The sequence below is a fragment of the Rhea pennata genome, chromosome 1 (assembly GCF_028389875.1).
Source record: "Rhea pennata isolate bPtePen1 chromosome 1, bPtePen1.pri, whole genome shotgun sequence".
Lineage (NCBI taxonomy): Eukaryota > Metazoa > Chordata > Aves > Rheiformes > Rheidae > Rhea > Rhea pennata.
The window spans coordinates 57,067,588-57,085,740 of record NC_084663.1 but is presented as its reverse complement, the minus strand read 5'-3'; the positions used below and the strand labels follow the sequence as shown (position 1 = coordinate 57,085,740).

Genomic DNA, 18,153 nt, shown 5'->3' with positions numbered 1-18,153 from the left:
GTACAGGCTCCCTCACCCTCACAGAATGTCTGTTCCACATGCAGTGTCTCTCTGCCTCACACTCACCCTTGGTCTCTCTGCCTCATACACCTCTTTTTCTTCCATGTCTTTCTCTTTCTGGCACTGGGGAGAGTTTCAGGCAATAAGGCTCTATCTTCTGTTCATAATGTCCTGCCTCCTGCCAGTCTATATCATTTGTTTTCCTGTAGTACTACTAGTTTCTTTGTTCAGGGTTCTGTTCCCTTTCTGGCTCAGCAGGACTGTGACAATACAGGTAACTCCGAGAGGTCCCTCCCTTGCCGCAGGAACCAGAGCAATGTCCTCTGACTCTTATGGCTTATCACAAGACATGTCCCAGTATCAAGGATTCTCCAGATGTGCCTTCATTTGCATGTACATGAGAGTTTGGTTTTGCTTTAGACACTGCTTTGTTTGGCTGCACTGTCTATCAGAAAGTGATGCTCCCACTATATGTCTCCAGGCTAAACAGGCCGCACCATATGCTGATGTATCACCTGATTGCCAGGTAACTTAATGTGAAAATAAGCTGTGCAATAGCAAAGTAAGAGCTGGGGTTTTGGTTATAGCACTGGAAATGCAGCTTGAATCAGCTCTGAAAGGCTAAATGTTGAAATAAAGCTCAACTTGGAAGAAAAGCTGATCCTCTTCCTCCTAATTCCAGGTGTAGATTATAACAGTGGGTACCTGTATGCGAATGAATAATCAAAGCAATTCCTACATCTTCTTCTTCCCTTTTTTCCCCATTCAACAATCAAATTAGGGTATGTTGTTGTATTTACAGCTAGGTCTTTGTAAAAATGAGAATTCATACTTTAATAGCAGTACAGTTCTAAGTCTGAAGACTGTGAGAGTGGCAGGGTTTGCAGAGAAAGGCCAGCTATTATACATTCAGGAAAAAAATGGACAGGATTTCAGGCACATGGACAGGTCTGGAGGAGACAAATACGCAAGGTTTGAAGCAGAGTTCATCCATTTTTTCCAGTTAATTTGGCTCATCCCAAAAAAGACATTTATCTCCCTCTATAAACCTTGCCTCACCAACAAAGCATTGTTCCAAGTTGGCAGGAATCAGACATACATGGGTTCCTCACAGTAGCACTATCTGCCTTGCAGCAGCATATATCTAAGAAGACAGAGGAATTTCAGTTTCCTTCTAGATTTCCCAGATGACATGATTTTTCCTATGGCTTCATATAGGCTTACATCTTCCATAATAACAAAAGTATCATCTAGATAATGTTCTGATAGTTTCACAACTGCAGATATAGATGACATTTGGGTGCATCTCATCCCTCATTTTTGTGAGTTCTGGACATCGATCTCACCTGGAGGCTTTACACAGAATCACAGAATCAAAGAATCACAGAATGGTAAGGTTGGAAAGGACCTAGGGATCTGGAGATCCCTAATGCACTCTTCCTAATGCACCCAAGGATACCATTGGCCTTCTTGGCCACAAGGACATATTGCTGGCTCATGGTTAACTTGTTCACCAGGACTCCCAGGTCCTTCTCTGCAGAGCTGCTTTCCAGCAGGTCAGCCCCCCAACCTGTGCACAGGGTTGTTCCTCCCTAGGTACAGGACCCTGAACTTCCCTTTGTTGAACTTAATGAGGTTGCTCTCTTCCCGTTTCTCCAGCCTGTTGAGGTCCTTCTGAATGGCAGCACAGCCCTCTGGTGTATCAGCCACTCCTCCCAGTTTGCTGTCAGCAGCGAATTTGCTGAGGGTGCACTCTGTCCTTTCATCCAGGTCATTGAGGAATAAGTTGAATAAGACTGGACCCAGCATTGATCCCTTTGGGACACCACTAGCTACAGACATCCAGCTAGACTCTGCAACACTGATGACAACCCTCTGAGCTCTGCCTTTCAGCCAATTCTCAATCCACCTCACTGTTCACTCATCTAACCCACACTTTCTGAGATTGCCTAGGACGTTATGGGAGACAGTGTCAATAGCCTTGCTGAGGTCAAGGTAGACAACATCCACTGCTCTCCCCTCATCTACCCAGCCCATCATTCCATCATAGAAAATTATCAGATTGGTTAAGCGTGATTTCCCATTGGTGAATCCACGCTAGCTACTCCTGATCACCTTCTTTTCCTCCATATGTCTGGAGATGACATCCAGAACGAGCTGTTCCATCACCTTTCCAGGGATGGAGGAGAGGCTGATTGGCCTATAGTTTCCTGGGTCCTCCTTGTTGCCCTTTTTGAAGACTGGAGTGACACTGGCTTTCTTACAGTCCTCAGGCACCTCTCCTATTCTCCATGACCTTTCAAAGATGATGGAGAGTGGCCTAGTAATAACATCTGCCAGCTCCCTCAGTGCTCATCCCATCAGGGTATCCCACCAGGGCCCATGGATTTGTGGATGTCAGGTTTGCCTAAATGATCTCTAACCCAATCCTCTCTGACCAAGGAAAAGTCTCCCTTTCTCCAGACTTTCTCTCTTGTCTCCAGGGTCTGAGAGTGCTGAAGGCTGGTCTTAGCAGTAAAGACTAAAGCAAAGAAGGCATTCAGTAAGTCTCTCTTTTCAATCTGTCTTTTTCACAGAGACTCAGCACTGTGTCCCATGGATGAATAACACAGTACATACCATCTGCTCAATAGAGGATGTGAAGCTGACTGCAGACAAGGTCATTAGCAGATCTAGCACAAACCTATGTCTCTTAAAATCAGTTCCTCAGGGACTTTCCTGGCTCAAGACAAATCTTCATTCAGAAGGGGCTTTAGGGCGTGGATCCATCTATTTCAATTTCTTCCTTGTTTATTTTAACCAATAAATTCCTGATTTCTTATATTCTTCCACTCCTGTGTCTTTCATTATCAGGAAGCCCTGACATCAGCATTCTCATCACAAGGCAAGTTTTGTTATTAGGAGGATTGTGAAATCCCACTGTTCCGGCACCATGGCTCCCCTTCTCTCACATGACCTACTGAACCAGGCATGGCCTTGATCTCAGCATCTGCCAAGGTGCTGGCCCAGATGGTTATGAAGATTCTGGTTCCCAAGGCAACCATATCTATGGGGCTACCCTAGCTTATATGGTTTTATCTGATGAGAAGCCCAAGCTTTTGAAGGCATAGTTTTGTTTCCTGTTCTTAAATTCTGGGAAACATTAGATGCAGCTGTTTTCCCATCAGGTCTATCAGACAGTCTTAGCATCAGGCTAAGAGTTACTTGGTATTTTACACCTCTGCAGCAGCCTTGCTGGGCAGACCTTGACACAAGGCTGTCAGGGGTTCCATGACAGAAATGCAGAAGAATGGATGTACAGGATCAACATGAAGGTCCATCTTTCTGTGTCCTGTCTCTGGCAATGATCATGAGCAGCTGTTTGAGAAAGAGCAGGGCTTGAGCCTTCCTTGTTTTCTTTTCCCAGCTTCTGGTCATCAGTAGTTTAGAGACTTCCAGAGGTTTGGCTCAAGTTGACTAGTTTTGTTCCCCAGGATATTTCCTTGGTTCGGAAGAAAAGCCACATTTCCTGAGCAGATATGTTTGTCTCATCTGCATGGTGGCCATCTGGAATCTGATCATACAGAGTCTAGAAAACATATGCCTTACTCCTTAGGGCTTTGTTCTCACCAGGGACTGCAATGTACTGGTGAAGGAGAAGTGGCTTTGAGGTGTGCTTCATCTGGAGGATAAGAAACACTGACATCTGGCTGCCTTTGTCATTAGAGACCATTGGCTTCCTTCATGGAATGTTTCTGGTAACAGACTCTTGGAGTTGAAATGTCCCAGGAATTTCAGTAACTGAGGGAAGGAGCTGTCCAACAGAGGGGAATACTTTCCCCGCAACCCTGTTACCATTTATATTATCTCCCGAAGAGCACATGCTCCCCATCGCATACCAGAGAAGACCTATGCAGCTACAGCCTGATCATGGCAGAATCTGACTTCAGAACACCACAAGTTGGCAGCACAGCCACAGTCGTCATCTCTTCCCCTCAGCAGTCTACCTCATCATCTCTTCCCCCAATATTGCCTCATCACCACCACATGAAAAGCCATCTCAAGCACTGGGAAAGCAAATGCCCATCTCTCCACCCTCTTTTCAGTTTGAGGGATAACAACAGAAGAGTGTAGTGAAATGGCTGAAGATCCTGCTGTAGAACAGACAGTTCAGCTAGATCCTGAGGCAGTTTTCTTAAACTCAGACCTCATGTGTCTATCACTGCTGCACTAGGAGACCCTGATTTTCACCTGAGATCTTATTTACTAGGAAACTTTGGAGTCTGACTTTAAAGATTCCTCACTTCCAGCCACGTCTGGCTTAATCAGAGAGCAAGGTTCAGTGTCCAAAATGTTCCATTTATTGCCCTAAATTTATTTTTCTTTCCTGACTCGGCTTAGGCCAAAGCTGAGTAGAGAGGAGCTGTTTGCATGTGCGTATGTATGTGTATGATATCTTAAGTTAGTTTCATATATTGACGATATCTCAGCTGCATCTCCACTGCAATCTAGATATGTTCTGGCTAGTTGAGCATCTTAGCAGGACTTTAGTTAATGCACTATGGTGAATCTTTGCTTTGGCAAGTCTTGCCTTGCTTTATCCCTTTCTGAGCAATGAGCTGATATTTTGTTTTTGTTTTTGTTTTGTGGTGATGCGTTTGTTGTTTTTGCTGTCAGAGTCCAACACTGGATTGGGGCCCTCTGCTGCTACACACTCAGTCAGACAACCAAACATTTTTAGAAAATGATCCCTTCTAATGGAAGCAGGCTATGCAAATCAGAATAGAGTTGTTACCTGGCAGTTCTGGGTGGCTGAATGCCTTTCAGAGCCTTGTGGAAGTTCTTTGATTCTTGGTCTCCATGGATGTTGTCCAGTCAAGTTCTGTTTTCCAGCTCAGCTCCCTGCAGCAGCAGAGGGAGGAGTGGGTACCAGTGAGGGACCTTTCTTCTATCTCTCTGTCCAAGGTCAGAGCTCAGCAGACCCCAGCTCCACAGGGAAGAAGACAACTTCTACCTTTACCATGTCAGTCATTAATCTTCGGCACCATCTGGGCTGATGTGCCACCCTGGGATCTCTTTTGCCTGTGGGTTTTAGAAGAGCTGCTGATGTTGCTGCAGCAAAAGCAGGACTCCTATCAGTGGGTGCTGAAAACTGGCCTTCTCCCCTCAGGTGCATTTTCCCTACCACCATGTCCACTAGCTGTCCCACTCCAGCCTGTGCCCAGGTTTGCTCCTCATTCTCCCAAGCAGTTTGCTCCATTTCTGAACCTCCAACCCTGCTAAGGAGGCAAAACATCTTTTTCTGGCCACCACTATCAATGTCAGTGCCACCTCCTTATTCTTCCCCTCTGCCCCAATGGTAGCATTTCCTGCAATGACCCTGAAAGGAGGGCACTGCTCTCATGTAATATGGCAATATAGCCCTGGAAAGCCTCTAATTAGCCTAATTAGCTAATTCACAGCCTCATTCTGGCAGCTCTTGCCATGAAATGCTCAAGAGACAGTGTCAAAAATACCAATTATCTCCCTGGCTGCCACTTGAGAAGCAGAGAGCAGAGAAATGGGTGTCACAGACAGGAGGCCTGGTGGATGATGGTAGCAGAAGAGATGGAAAAAAGGTACTGGAAGGAAACTGAGGCAACAGCTCTCTCCCTACCTTACCTGAAGTGACTGAGAAATTGATATCTCATCTATCTACTGGCCTAGTGTCCTGCTGGGCAGTTCCCAGAGTAGAGCCACTTTTCCTCCAGACAAGAGGATAGAAGCTCTACTTTGATTGAAGGCCACCATACACAATAGGTACAGCCACTTTAGCCTTTATAACTTTAACCTGCTAGATCCAGCCTCTTTTTGCCCTCATGAATCAGCCCGGTAAAACAATGTGGCTTAGCTTGGCCATTTCCATCAGGCAGTCGCATCACTGTTCTGCAGCTCAGGACCTATGCCTGACAGTGCACACACCCAGATCAATGATTAGAAATCCCCACACATATCCGTATCCTCACCTTTAGATCAACTCCAGACATTCAAGCAGGGAAAGAACAGAGTAAGGAAATTCCAATGCCTTTGTGAGGAGGTGACAACTGACAGCTGGAGCAGGTCTGTGCCTATTTGCTCACAAGTCTGTGGGTAAGTCTATGCTCCCTGCCTGGCTGTGCTTCTCCCTTCAGCCATTTCACATCAGAAGTCTTCATCCTCTCCCACCTTTTATTCAAGTTCTATCTTGCTATTCAGCCCCTGTTTGTCCCTCAGTACTCATAGCAGCACCTCTCCTGTTGTTGCAGGTGGAGCAAGACAAGCAGGACAAGGCACTGGGCTGGAAAATTGGGTGCAGGAGTTGCAATGAATTCTTAATGATGCCCTTTCTGGCGATTTATACAGAGAGATGGAGCTGAATGCTTTTCTTTTTTTAAGTGTTTCTTATTTAAAAAGTGATGAGGCTTTTGATCCATTTTCCACAGCAGCATTGGCTGGGCCCCTGCTTACTTCTGCCTTTTTGAGTAGGAGTCACCAGTACAGCTCCCTGGACTCACTTTCAATGCTATTCTTTCTTTCTTGCAAGATGTGTGTTAACTACCACTCCCTGACTAGCTTGGCAGTTCCACTGTGAGAAGTACCATATGACCATATTGAGACAGCCCCTATCCCAGAGAGTTTGACAAGGTAAGGGAGGACACAGATGCTTGCTTGATACTTGAGAAGCAGGAATGCAGCAATTCTGCACCCTGCTATAGTCTCATAAAATCTGTGGCAGAAACAAAAGTTCACCGGTATAGCACAGCACCACTGACATTAATCCATCTCTTGTCCCAAGTATGTTTATGCGCCTGCACCCTGTGTATTGAAGCGCTCCTTCTATCTCCCTTGCCCTTTCACTCCTTTCACCCTCAAGCTGTTCAGGTTTGCATTCTCTCTCTCTCTCTGTTTCCTCCAAGCAAGAGAAAAGAGATGTCCAGGTTGTTCAGTGCCATCCTCCATTCCCCAGCTGAGGGTGGGCGCAGCCTATGGGCTTACACTCCCAAATCCCTCTAGATTCTCGGTATATCTCATGCTGTCCTCCAGCTCTTCATTACATGCAACTTTTTGTTTTAATTAAGAGCATTGTAGCTTCAGAGAGGAGTGACCTCTCCTTTGATTTGACCTGGCTATTGTAAAAGCCTTCAGGAACTGGATAGGAAATCAAGGCTCAAAGGGGATGTTACTCTTCCAGGGGAAACAGACTTCATCTGCCCAGCTACAGTTCCTCCAAGGGACCAGAGGAGCAGCTCTTCCACACTAGACGGTTAATCCAGGAGAGGCGCACACAAGCTCTCCTCAGCAATCCCATATGATTTCCAGTGAAGGGCTAGGTAGCCAGGTTACTCCTTCCTTTGTTGCAGTAAATGATTGCTTCAACAAGTTATTGAACTTCATGGAGATGAAAAAGAACCAATTCAGCATGAACCAAACATAAAACAACAAAAAATAATCTTCATGAATCTGCAGTCAACCTAAAACATCAGGCTATGTAAGGCTGCATCATTCTCACCGTTTTTCTCAATAATGTCTTTGGTTAGCAGCCCAGCTTACATTCTGGCCACTATGTTCACCCAACCAGCTCCCTCCATCATCCTGTCCTCTGCAGCCACTTTATCATTTGCAACACAGCACTGGGTTTTTCTCTGACACAGTCATCTGTGATTCACCAAACAGGGTCTGGAGGCAGAGGCCAGTGAGGTTTGCTGCAGGGATTGTGTCAGTCAGTCCAAAATGCCTCATAATCATAAGCACTTGGGAGAACAAAGCAGACTCACAGTGCAGCTCACACCTTGTCCCTTCCTGGACACACACAAATTCACATGACCATATGCAGAGCAGAGGACTCCCATGATTTCTAACTGGAATCAGCCAAAGGCTGTTTAAATTCCAGCACTGCTTAACTCTTTCTTCACAGATCATTTTGGCCCAGAGGGCTGGATGGTGTTTCCTTCCCAAAGTTTCCATCTCCCCCTAGACAGCATCTGCAAATACACTTTGTCCTTTTTCATCCTTCCGGTGGAGCAACCATCTGAAATGCAGGGACTGTGGAGACAAAATTTAATTTAGCAGCAAAATAAACAGCATGGAGGCACTCTTCTGATTAGATTACGCCTCTTTAGAATTTATGCATTAATTCATCCCAGGCTTTGAGTTTCTCTGTCTCAGAAGGCCTATATCCCTGCACTGCAGAGATATGGATGTCTGGAACACCACCTTGACTCAGGGATCTAGCTTTCTACCAAACACACAAAGCTTTGACTAACCTCAGCTGAGCTCATTATCATGCACTGTTTTCTATCCCCCAGAGATGCAGAATCCAGCATCATGCTTCAGTCATGCTTCCCAAGTTCAAGGAAGAATGTGAGAGTGGGAAGCAGCTGCTTGTAGAAGCATCTGCCCCCAAGGCTGCTCTAAATCAATCCAAGCATAGTAAGAGTTGCCGGATACTGTGGCATTATATATCAAGGAACTGAAAGTCACTGTTGCATCCATATTCACAGTCCCCAGAAGACTCTTTCTTCCTGCCACCTCCACTCTAGGACCCAAGGTTATAAACTCAGCATATCCAAAAAACAAGCTTGGGAGCCATGGCTAGACCTGTCTGATTAAAGCTGGATGCACAAGGGCAAAGGAAGCAGCCCACTAAACCAAGTAGCTTTATCACTCTTGAAGAGACTAGAAATGAGAGCAAACAGGGGGTGGAGAGAGACAAGACATGTAAGAGAATTGCTGTTATGTCACCGTGCACAAATTGGCCTACTTATTTGCATAAGTACGCTAATACCCATGGATTTTCTGGCTGTAGTTTGGACTTGAAATATTGATGCTTTGGAAGAGCTGAGACCAGAATATCTGCTGGTGGATTAGGCTACAGCTTGCTTGGTCACTATCCATGGCCACTACACCTGGGATCCTCACTGAGGTAATGTGATCACGTAGACTGCTTTCCTGCAGACAGCTCCAGAGCTCAGAGAGAGAATGCCTCTCACTACCAGTTGAGGGTTGGTTGTATAGATGATGGGAGAGCAGGCATGGCCCTATGCCCACGTGATGATATACGCATGCCCAGGATGGAACATGAACTGAGTGCTAAGCGCAGCAGGGGACTGGCATCATAAGGCTGAGGACCCAGCAGAATGAGGATATGTCCAAACAGAGCTCACAACGAGGCAATATCCAAGGACAGAGAAACAGGGAGCTCCCAGTGTGTCCAGGGGGAGTAGATGATCACTGAGTGCTTGGGAGAATCCTGAACCCTTTTCTCATTTCCTGGCACAGATGTATATTCCCAGCTTTCTTAGTTTCTCCCCTATGCCCTTCTTTCCCATCCCACATCACTTCTTTCCCAATGCAAGGCTGGGACAAATGGACTCAGAAGCAGCTTTTCATGGTTTTGTTTGTTGTTTTTTGGGTTTTTTTGTCCTTTTTTTAAATAAGAAATTTATTGCAAATATAGAAATTGATTTTCTCCATACAGGAATCTCCAAGTTGAGGAAAAATGATTTCGTGCCATTCAGTTTTAAAACAGGAAAAGAAAAAAAAAAACAGAAAAGAAAGAAATAAAAATCTAAAAGAAAAAAAAAAGAACATAACTCCAACACAAATTTGTCCATACACAACCAAGGGGGTCACAGGGTTGTTACGGAAAGAGGAACACCAAAGAGGCCACAAGGAGCCAATCCCAGCCGCTGCCTCCAAGGCCTTTCATTACATTCAAGGAGAAACCCCTGGCTCTTTGTCCTGTAGCTGCCCACCCTTTCCCACCCCATCACCCCAGGTGCTGTGCTTGTGGATGGACAAGCAGTACCAGCCCCAGCGGATCTCCACATGACTTAGCCAGCCTCTTCCTCTTCCCTGGGAAGCGGGAGAGCAGGCTGTGGGAGCAGGCCTCCAAAGAGCAAGGCCTCACAGTGGTGGTGGTAGTATGGGGGAGGCAAAGGCCAAGCCAAATGCACTAGGATGGGGCAGACAGACAGGGTCAGGAAGCAGAGAAAGGAGGGGAAGGGACAATTTACCTCCCAGCGTGACAGGGAGTAAGGGAGGTATCCCCCACCATGTGAGAAAGGAAAGCTGGGCAGAGATCACCTTCTCTCCATCTGGGGGAAGACAGTGTTGCGGCCAGGATGGGTTGGGCCTGCCCTGCAGAGAGCTACCCTGCAAGGGGTGAATGGAGAGAAGTATGGAGAAAGCTCCTCATAGCATGAAGCAGAGGAGGCAAAGGAGAAACAGCCCAGGAGAGCCCCTCACAGTACAAGGCCTAAGTGGCTGGAGGGACAGGGTGTGGGAGGGCGTGTGTGCGTATGGGGGAGATGACTCAGACACTTCCTTCTGCCCCTTCTTCAGGGAAAGACCCCAAAACACCTGCCTTATCAAGGGTAAGGGGGCAGCTGAGATGGGTCAGGCTCCTGCAGCCCTACAAGAGACCCCACAGATCAGTGGAAGGTAGCATTCTGTGTCCTCCCCACACCAAACCATCCCAAAGATGTTTCCTCTTGCTCAGATGGTGGGACAGCAGCAGGCTGGCTTCAGCAAGAGGATATGGCTCCGTGGGGGTCTTCTTGAGGGCAACTTGTGCTGAAGGAGGTGGTGGTAGAAGGGATGTTCTCCAGGCTCTTGGAGGCTGTGTGTGCTTCCAGATGCAGCTGCACTTTCCAATCAGCAATACGCACAGTAAATGTGCTTTCAGGGCACCTTGCTCCACTTCCTGCTGTGTGGCAGCTGCTCACTCTGTAGTGTTGAGCTCTACCCTACAGAGAGGGGCCACACCTCATCATGAAGTCTATCCAGCTTTCTCTTCAGGTACTGCTGAGCTACTCCCCATCCCCTCTCAGAGAGCCTCCACCCCTCCAATAAACACCTTGCCTCTGTTCTTTCTTCCTTTATTATCCCATCACTCTTTGTGCAGCCATCTCTTTCCCCCTGCTCCTTCCAGCTTGTCCCTCTTCTCTACCCCCTCCATCTCCCTCCGTTTCCTTTTTATCCCTACATACATCACTCTGTCCTTTTATGAATCCTCCTCTTCCCTGCTGTGTCAGCCCCTCTTATCCCATCTTCAGTTCCTGTTACCCCTTCCCTCCTATGTCTCCTCCTCCTTCCCCCAAGCCTGCCTGCTAGAGCCTCTTCCAGGCAAGCAGGCTGATTAGCATTGCAAACACATAGAGGCCTCCTCAGCCTGACATAAATCTTCATTTGTCAGTCATGAATATTTCACACCTGCCTCAGGAGGGATTTATTCAGCATGAAGAGTGGGGAACTGAAGAAGGGAATGTGGCACCGCAGCATAAGATGGGGGCAGCACCTGCGGGGATGGGAAAAGGCTCTGCCCCTTGCAATAGCAATCCTAGTATCTAACGTTTACTCCACTGGGCACAGGAGTCCAGCCCAGGCTCCTCCTGAGCCTGTTCCTGCAGGGAGAGAGCAGGTTGGCACCCACCTTTATTCCTCATTCTCCTCTCTTTCCAGTGAAGTGAATTGTTTTCCTTGTCAAGATTCACCAATCCAGAAGAAAAATGTGAATGGAGCCAGTCCTAGTTCTGCTCCATGGATCCACTTTGCACTGGAAGAAGACAGGAGTGAAGAGCTCTCAACAAAGCCAAGACACAGAGACCTTAGAAACTGCACGCAGTTTCTCCATACTCTTCCCCAGCACAGAGGCCTTACAGATTTTGTCACACCCTGCCCTCTGCCAGGTCCATGCCCAGGGGAGGAGAGGTAGGACGGACTTAATCCAGAGCCCCCTGTAATCAATGGAGGGGATTTCTAGTGATTGCAACAGGCTCCAAGTCAAGATTTCACTATATCAGAGGTTTCCCTGCAGATGAGGCACTCTTTATTTCTCCAAGAATAGTCACTTCTGTTTCTAAATAATTAGGAGGAATGATGACCGCTAGAAAGAGCAGTTGTTTGATGTACAACACATCCCTCTTCATGCAGGCAACCCTGAAAAATAGCTAAAAGAGGACATTGGGGCCAGAGGAGGGCGACACCCGAAAGGGGAAGGGATGCTTCTTACGGAGCTGATTCAGTTGTATTCTCTTTGGAGTGTGTTCACTCCAAAACTGATAAGAGTCTCTCATAAAAATCACATCATGGATGAGGAAAGGAAACAGGAGAAACAGGGACAAGGACAGGAGAGACTCTGAGGAAAGGGGATAACTTCCAACAAACTGGCACATACACAACGGGTGTTTGCTGAGAAAAATACAGTAAAATCATCATGCAAATAGAACATTAAATCTGCTTTCCTCCAACAGGGCTGGCATCACTTTGCAAGCCCTTGTCCCTGGGGAGGGAGCAGGACAGGGAAGAAGGGAGGAGGAAGGAAGGCGGGACACTTTCTTCGCCTCCTTTGCCTTCTTCCTCCCATAGAACAGTCCATCTTGTGCAAACTTCACCCACTGATTGGGGGTGGGGAGGCTACAGTGGGAACAGAAATGGCTTGTCCCCCCTATCCAGCCTTACCCCTGCCACAGGCAAAAGAAGAGCCTGACAATAGATATATCCCTGACCTTTTTTTCTGCCTTGTTGGGGATGAAGGAGCAGAAACCACTACAGGTTAAGCTCCCACCCAAAACTATAGAATGAGTGGAACTGATACGGGACTGTACAGCAGAAGAGAAGCACAGAGAGGAAAAGGGGGAGAGGAACAAGACTTCCTCCTCCCATGCTTGTCACCTTCCTTTCCCTGTCCAATTCTGCCCCTACCCTCCCCAACTATTTGTCTTTCCTGTTTGGATGGTTGTCAAGCTGGAAGACCACTGGGCTTGCTCCGTGTGGTAACTGGACAGATCTCTGCTGTATCTAAGCATCTCTCATAGCATTTACTTGACTTGCTGCAGTATCCCAACATGGAGGAAACTCTGCCAGCAGTGATGCAACTTCCCTTCATCCTCCTGCACGTGCAAGTGTGCACACACACCTTCTCTTAGGTTGCACCAGCTCTTGCAGAGTGGAGTCAGCCCCATGAATACCTCTGTCCTCAACTCAAGGCAACTCAATGGTTGACTGGAGGAAAGTAGGCTGATTGTGAAGAGGACTAAGGTAATGAGACCCCAGGACTGCCTTGGGATTGTTACTGTCAGCATCCTTATGAGGAAGGGAACCCAAGGATCTTCACAAGTTTAGACCTTGGGGACTTTCCTTCTGGCTTTCCCACAACAGGCTCTATCTGCCTACTGCTGCTCTCTACTTACAGAAGATGAAGCAATGTCACCTGCAGCATAGAAACTAGCTCTCACAGTTGGCAATGTTGCTATCTGACAGAGAATGGTTAATTTTTCTGTAGGCAGCACATAAATCCCTCACAGAAGCTTATACACCCTCATCCTTCTCTCAGGGCCTCCATACACCCTGGGGCTTCTGAGTAGTTCCTCATAAAGAGATAGTCCCTTGGGAAAGGCCAGCACAACATAGGCCGTCAACGTCAGCCTGACAGGGACAAAAGATTGTCAAGGATGATTGGATTGGCACAAGACAAGCAAACTTTGGGGGAGAAGGTGCCAAGATTGTGCTTTCCTGGGCTACTCAGAAAGAGGACAAAGTGGAAAAAGCAGCAGGCTCATTCCCAACTCTGTGGCACATTTCCTATCCCAGGGACAGAAGTTAGGGGCTAGCAAGGGAAAATAGTTTCTTGCTAGGACATTAAAAAATCCCTAAGAAGAGTCTGTGGCAGCTGAGTGCAAGAATTGGAGAGTTTAGGAGGCAAAAAGTTGTTTTGGCTCTCCTGAGGGCTTCTAAATATCTAATGCCATCCAAGGAATGGGCACCCAGTACAGCTGCACACACAAAGGGGGTTTTCCTGGAGCCATCCCTCTTGGCCTTCTCCAAGGTCCTTTCTCACATGTCTTTCATTTTCTATGCTCCTGCTTTCACCCTAGGCTGTCCCCTATCCATGCCAGAGTATCAGAGTATCCTAGTTATGGGAAAGTCACTTAGTGATTTTCTGTCAGTCAACCTTATGAGTAAAGAAACAGGAATTCTGCTGTTCAAATCCTCTTGCTCTGCCCCTCCCAAGGAAGCAAGGAGGATGGGAGATTCCCTCCTGCTTCCTGTGGTGCAAGCTAGTTGGGGCGGGCTGCAGAAGATCAGGTCCAGATCCCTTCTTCACAGGAAGGTAGACATGAATAGAGCACAAAACTTACTGCACAAGGGCAGACTGAATGTGGGTGTGCATGGGAGAAGGACCCCTGACCTGTGACACCCATGAGGAGACAGAGATAGGTAGGGAACCCTTTGCATCTCTGAGGTATTGAACCTTCCTGCCTCTTCATCCACTGCCCCTTCTTGAGGACCTGACTTGCCCTGCCAAGGAGCACAGTCATTACCCCTCTGGCCTCACTCACTGGCAAATTACTGGCTCTGGGCAGGTGTGGGGAATGCCCGTCACTCCAGAAACTCTGGGCATTCATCAGCACTAACACGGTGGGAGAAGGGGACAAAGCAGCAAGGGCACAAAAGCTTTGTGTGGCAGATCCTTCCTTCCTCTGCCCTTCATGCTTCCTCTGGATGGAGGTTCATAAAGTACCTGGATAGAAAGCACAAGCCTAACAGAGAGGAGTAGAGAAGAGGAAAAGGAGTAAGAGAACTTCCTTCAACAAATCCCACCTATCTTGGAAGGGGATAGGAGGGTGAGAAAAGCCACCACTGCCAAAGGAAAAGGGGGAAAAAGTAGTGTGATGGAAGATCTGGAGGTGTATGAGGTGGGCAGAGAAGTTCTTACTAATTCAAAGTTCTCCCATCCCACCCAAAAGAAAAGTCAGCCTTCAAGTAGCAACAGCAACAGAAAGAGCAATAGTTCGCAGCCAAATTTCATGCTCAATGAGTGTTCTTCCCTGTCCTTCCATTGCCACTGCTGCCACCCCCTCCCAGGCCAGTCCCATCCCTCCACACTCAAGTGTTGTTACCGCCATATCAGAGCAGTCTGCTCTTTGCAACCATCGTCAGGCATTAACAATGGTCCCCATAACACAGTAGAGACAATTCAGTATGTGTGTGTGTCTGTGTGTGTGAGAGTTTTCTGTTGTTGCTGTAAACTTTAAGAAATGATTTTTTTCAGTTTTGTATTTGTTGGGAGTATTTTGTTGTCGGTTTATTTTTCACAGTCAAGTGGCATTTTTTTTTCTGGTCATTGGGGATTTCTTGTTTTGTATTGTTTCCTTGGAAAGAGCAAAGGAGAGTCACAGCTTCTGCTGAGCAGAGACTCCTTTCCAGTAATCCAGAATGTCATGCAGGTCCTCGTCCTTGGCAAATTGGACTTTCTTCCGCAGGGCATGCCCAGCTGCCATGTAAACCTCCTCCCTGTGGTGCTTCTTGTAAGGCCGGAATCGCTCCCAGATCTTGTGGGTGCTCTCTGATGAATACTCTGGGCTGGAGGAGTAGCCCGAGAAGTAGTGTCTGGGAGAGAGCTGGGAGTACGTGGAGTCTCGCTTGGACCGGGAGAGTGGCTTGAGGAATGACACCCGCTGGCTCAGGGTGTCAGCACTTTCCTCATAGTACAGGGCTGGGAAGGAGTGTCGGTGCTCGCTGCAGTGGTAAGAAGGCTTGACTTCCAAGTGGTGGATGGCGCCCGGGGACACCAAGGGAAGACGATCCAAAGGGCTGTTGAGTGGGCTGCCCTTCTCAATGTATTTGGAGTCAGACTTGCTCAGTGGTGGATGGTCAGGCACATCCAAGCTGAACACCTTGGCGCTCTTGATGGAGCCACTAGAAGAAACACTGCAAGTCTTTCTGGCCACAGCAGCATCTGCACTCAGCTGGCGCTGCAAAGGATGGTGAGAGCTTTCTTTGTAGGGTGGGGAAAGAAAGCTAGGTCGCTCTAGTCCACCTGAGGAACTGGCAGGGATGGACTGGCACTCAAAGGCCATGTCTGAGTCAACGCCGGTCCCACCACCCAGGAAGGAGGCTGTGTCCAGCTTGAGGGCATCAATGCAGTTGTTGATGATCTGGTTGACCTTGTCTACTTCCTTTGCAATAGTAGAGATCTCAGCAGCTGAGCCTTGCCCATTGTCAAGCTCCCTCAGATCCTCATCCCGCTGGGTCCGTTCCAGCCCATCCCCACCACCAGTCCGTACTTCAATGTAGTTGCCTTTGGTAGTGACTTTAGGGGTCTCCATCCCAGATTCCATTGATTTGGATGGGGGTAACTTCTCGCCAATCATGGAAGGGATGGAGGACATACGTGAGACGGGAATGACTGGTGGCTCACCTAGCTTCTGGGAAGGGTGTACCATGGTACTTGTATCAATATCTGATCCATAACGCATTTCTAGGATGGTCTTCTTGACATTGAGGGACTTCTGTTTCTCCTCCTGCATCCTCCGCTTCCTCAAACAATAGTACACCACCCCAAGGACAATGACCATCCCAAAGAGGCAACCCAGGGTGGTCATGATGTAGTGTGTTGTAGTGGAAGTGCTGGAGATAGGGTCCTCCCTGCCTTTGCTCCTGGTTGCAAAGGTCAAACAAGTGTGGTTGTAGCGTCGGTTGTTGCGGATGGAGGCCACACAGAAAGTGTAATCAGTGTGGGCCTTCAGCTTATTGACAGTGACATATTCCTTCTTGCTCTTTAGTGTTGCAATGTCAGAAACATAGCTGTTGTTGTATTGGACCAGCACATACATTTTACTGTAGGGCATGGGGATGGTTACCATCAAGATAGCTGAGGTGATGGTGACATCATGGAGCTTGATACTGGGACTAAAGGAGGAGTCAGTGGTGGAAGAGGCTGGAGGCTTAACTGAGAGGAAGTCCCCAGGACTGATGGCTGAGCCCTCATCCAGATCTCGCTGGGAGTCAGGAGTATAAGGGGTGGGGTTGACCCGGGACAGGGAAGGGATGGTGCCGCCTCGGCACATAGACTGGAAGATGGTGATGGCATTGCGGTTGTGGTGGGGCCGAGGCACCAGGAGTGGGTACCCAGCGAATTCTCGTGGAGTCTCACACTGGAGCCGGTCATAGTTCTTGGTGACATTGTTGAAGAGTGCTAGCCAGTTAAGAAAGCTGTAGAGGCTACAGTCACAGTTGAAGGGGTTGCCAGCCAGCTCACACACCATCAAATTGCTCAAGCTGGTGAAAGTGTTCCCTTCCAGGCGGCTGAGACGATTAGATGACAGGTCAATGCTAATTAGGCTGGGACATTCGGAGAAGGCAGTAGGGGTGACCAATTCAATCAGGTTGTGCTGCACAAAGAGGAACTGGAGCCGGGCCATGCCCCGCAGCATGCCCTCTGTCAGGTTGGTGAGTTTGTTGTAGCCCAACTGCAAGACCTGGAGGTTTGACTGGCCCATGAAAGCGCCATCCTCGATGTAGGAGATTTCATTCTTGGTCAGGTTCAGATCAGTCAGGTTGCCGAAGCGGTTGAGGGAGGAGTAGAGCACCACTTTGAGCTTATTTTCATTCAGACGCAAGTCATGCACCGTGCTGTTGATGTGCTGGGGGATGGTCTCATATGGGGGCTGGTTCTGGCTGCAGATGGCCAGCCACACATAACCTTTGTCCCCCTCGATTAGCCAGCAGTCACCTTGCACAGTGCCAGGAGAAAGCAAGCAGAGCAGGGCAGCTGCCCACAACCCCAGGCACATCATGGTCTGCAGTGGTGCCCTCAGCAGGCCAAAAAAACAAAAAACAAAAAGACCCCAAATCCCACGACCACAGAAAAGGGAAGTAAGGGACAGATAGAAAAGAAAGGGGCCAGTTACTAGGTGTTTAGCAGTGGAAGGGCATGAACACCCCAGTCCTATTGGGTGTTGCCACCATCATTTCTTCTTGCTCTCTGGCTCAAGCCAGGAGCATGAAGCAGGGGGAACACATGCAATCCACTTCCAGCACACTGAAAATCTAGGACAAAGGAAGAGTGGGCTGGAAGGGAACTACCTTGTGCTTCTTTTCTAAACAAAAAATCAGACCATTGACAATGAATCTTCTTTGATGCTCAGGATTGACTCTCACCTTTCCCACTTTCCTCCCTCCCACCCACCCCCCACCCACACCAAAACCACCCCAAAACAAACTCACTCCCCCTCTTCTAGCCTTCCCCCCTCCCCACCACAGAGTGATTTGGAAGAACAAGACAGGGCTGCCTCTTCTGTCGCTCACACTCCCTCGATTCCTCCTCCTCTTCCTTCTCTTCTGGGTTCTCTCTGAGAAGCTTCAGAACTT

General features: G+C 48.0%; 1 protein-coding gene across 1 annotated transcript; it reads right to left on the bottom strand.

Annotated features, from left to right (window-relative positions):
• Positions 1-15,138: 15,138 nt before the first annotated feature.
• ELFN2 (extracellular leucine rich repeat and fibronectin type III domain containing 2) lies at positions 15,139-17,594 on the bottom strand. The gene has a single exon (XM_062569285.1). It carries the CDS (start codon positions 17,577-17,579, stop codon positions 15,174-15,176), a length of 2,406 nt encoding a protein of 801 aa, XP_062425269.1. The 5' UTR covers positions 17,580-17,594; the 3' UTR covers positions 15,139-15,173.
• Positions 17,595-18,153: the final 559 nt, after the last annotated feature.

What these genes read in the sequence shown, in the direction of transcription:
- ELFN2 (XM_062569285.1), bottom strand. Translation starts at nt 17,579, where the DNA reads ATGATGTGCCTGGGGTTGTGGGCAGCTGCCCTGCTCTGCTTGCTTTCT.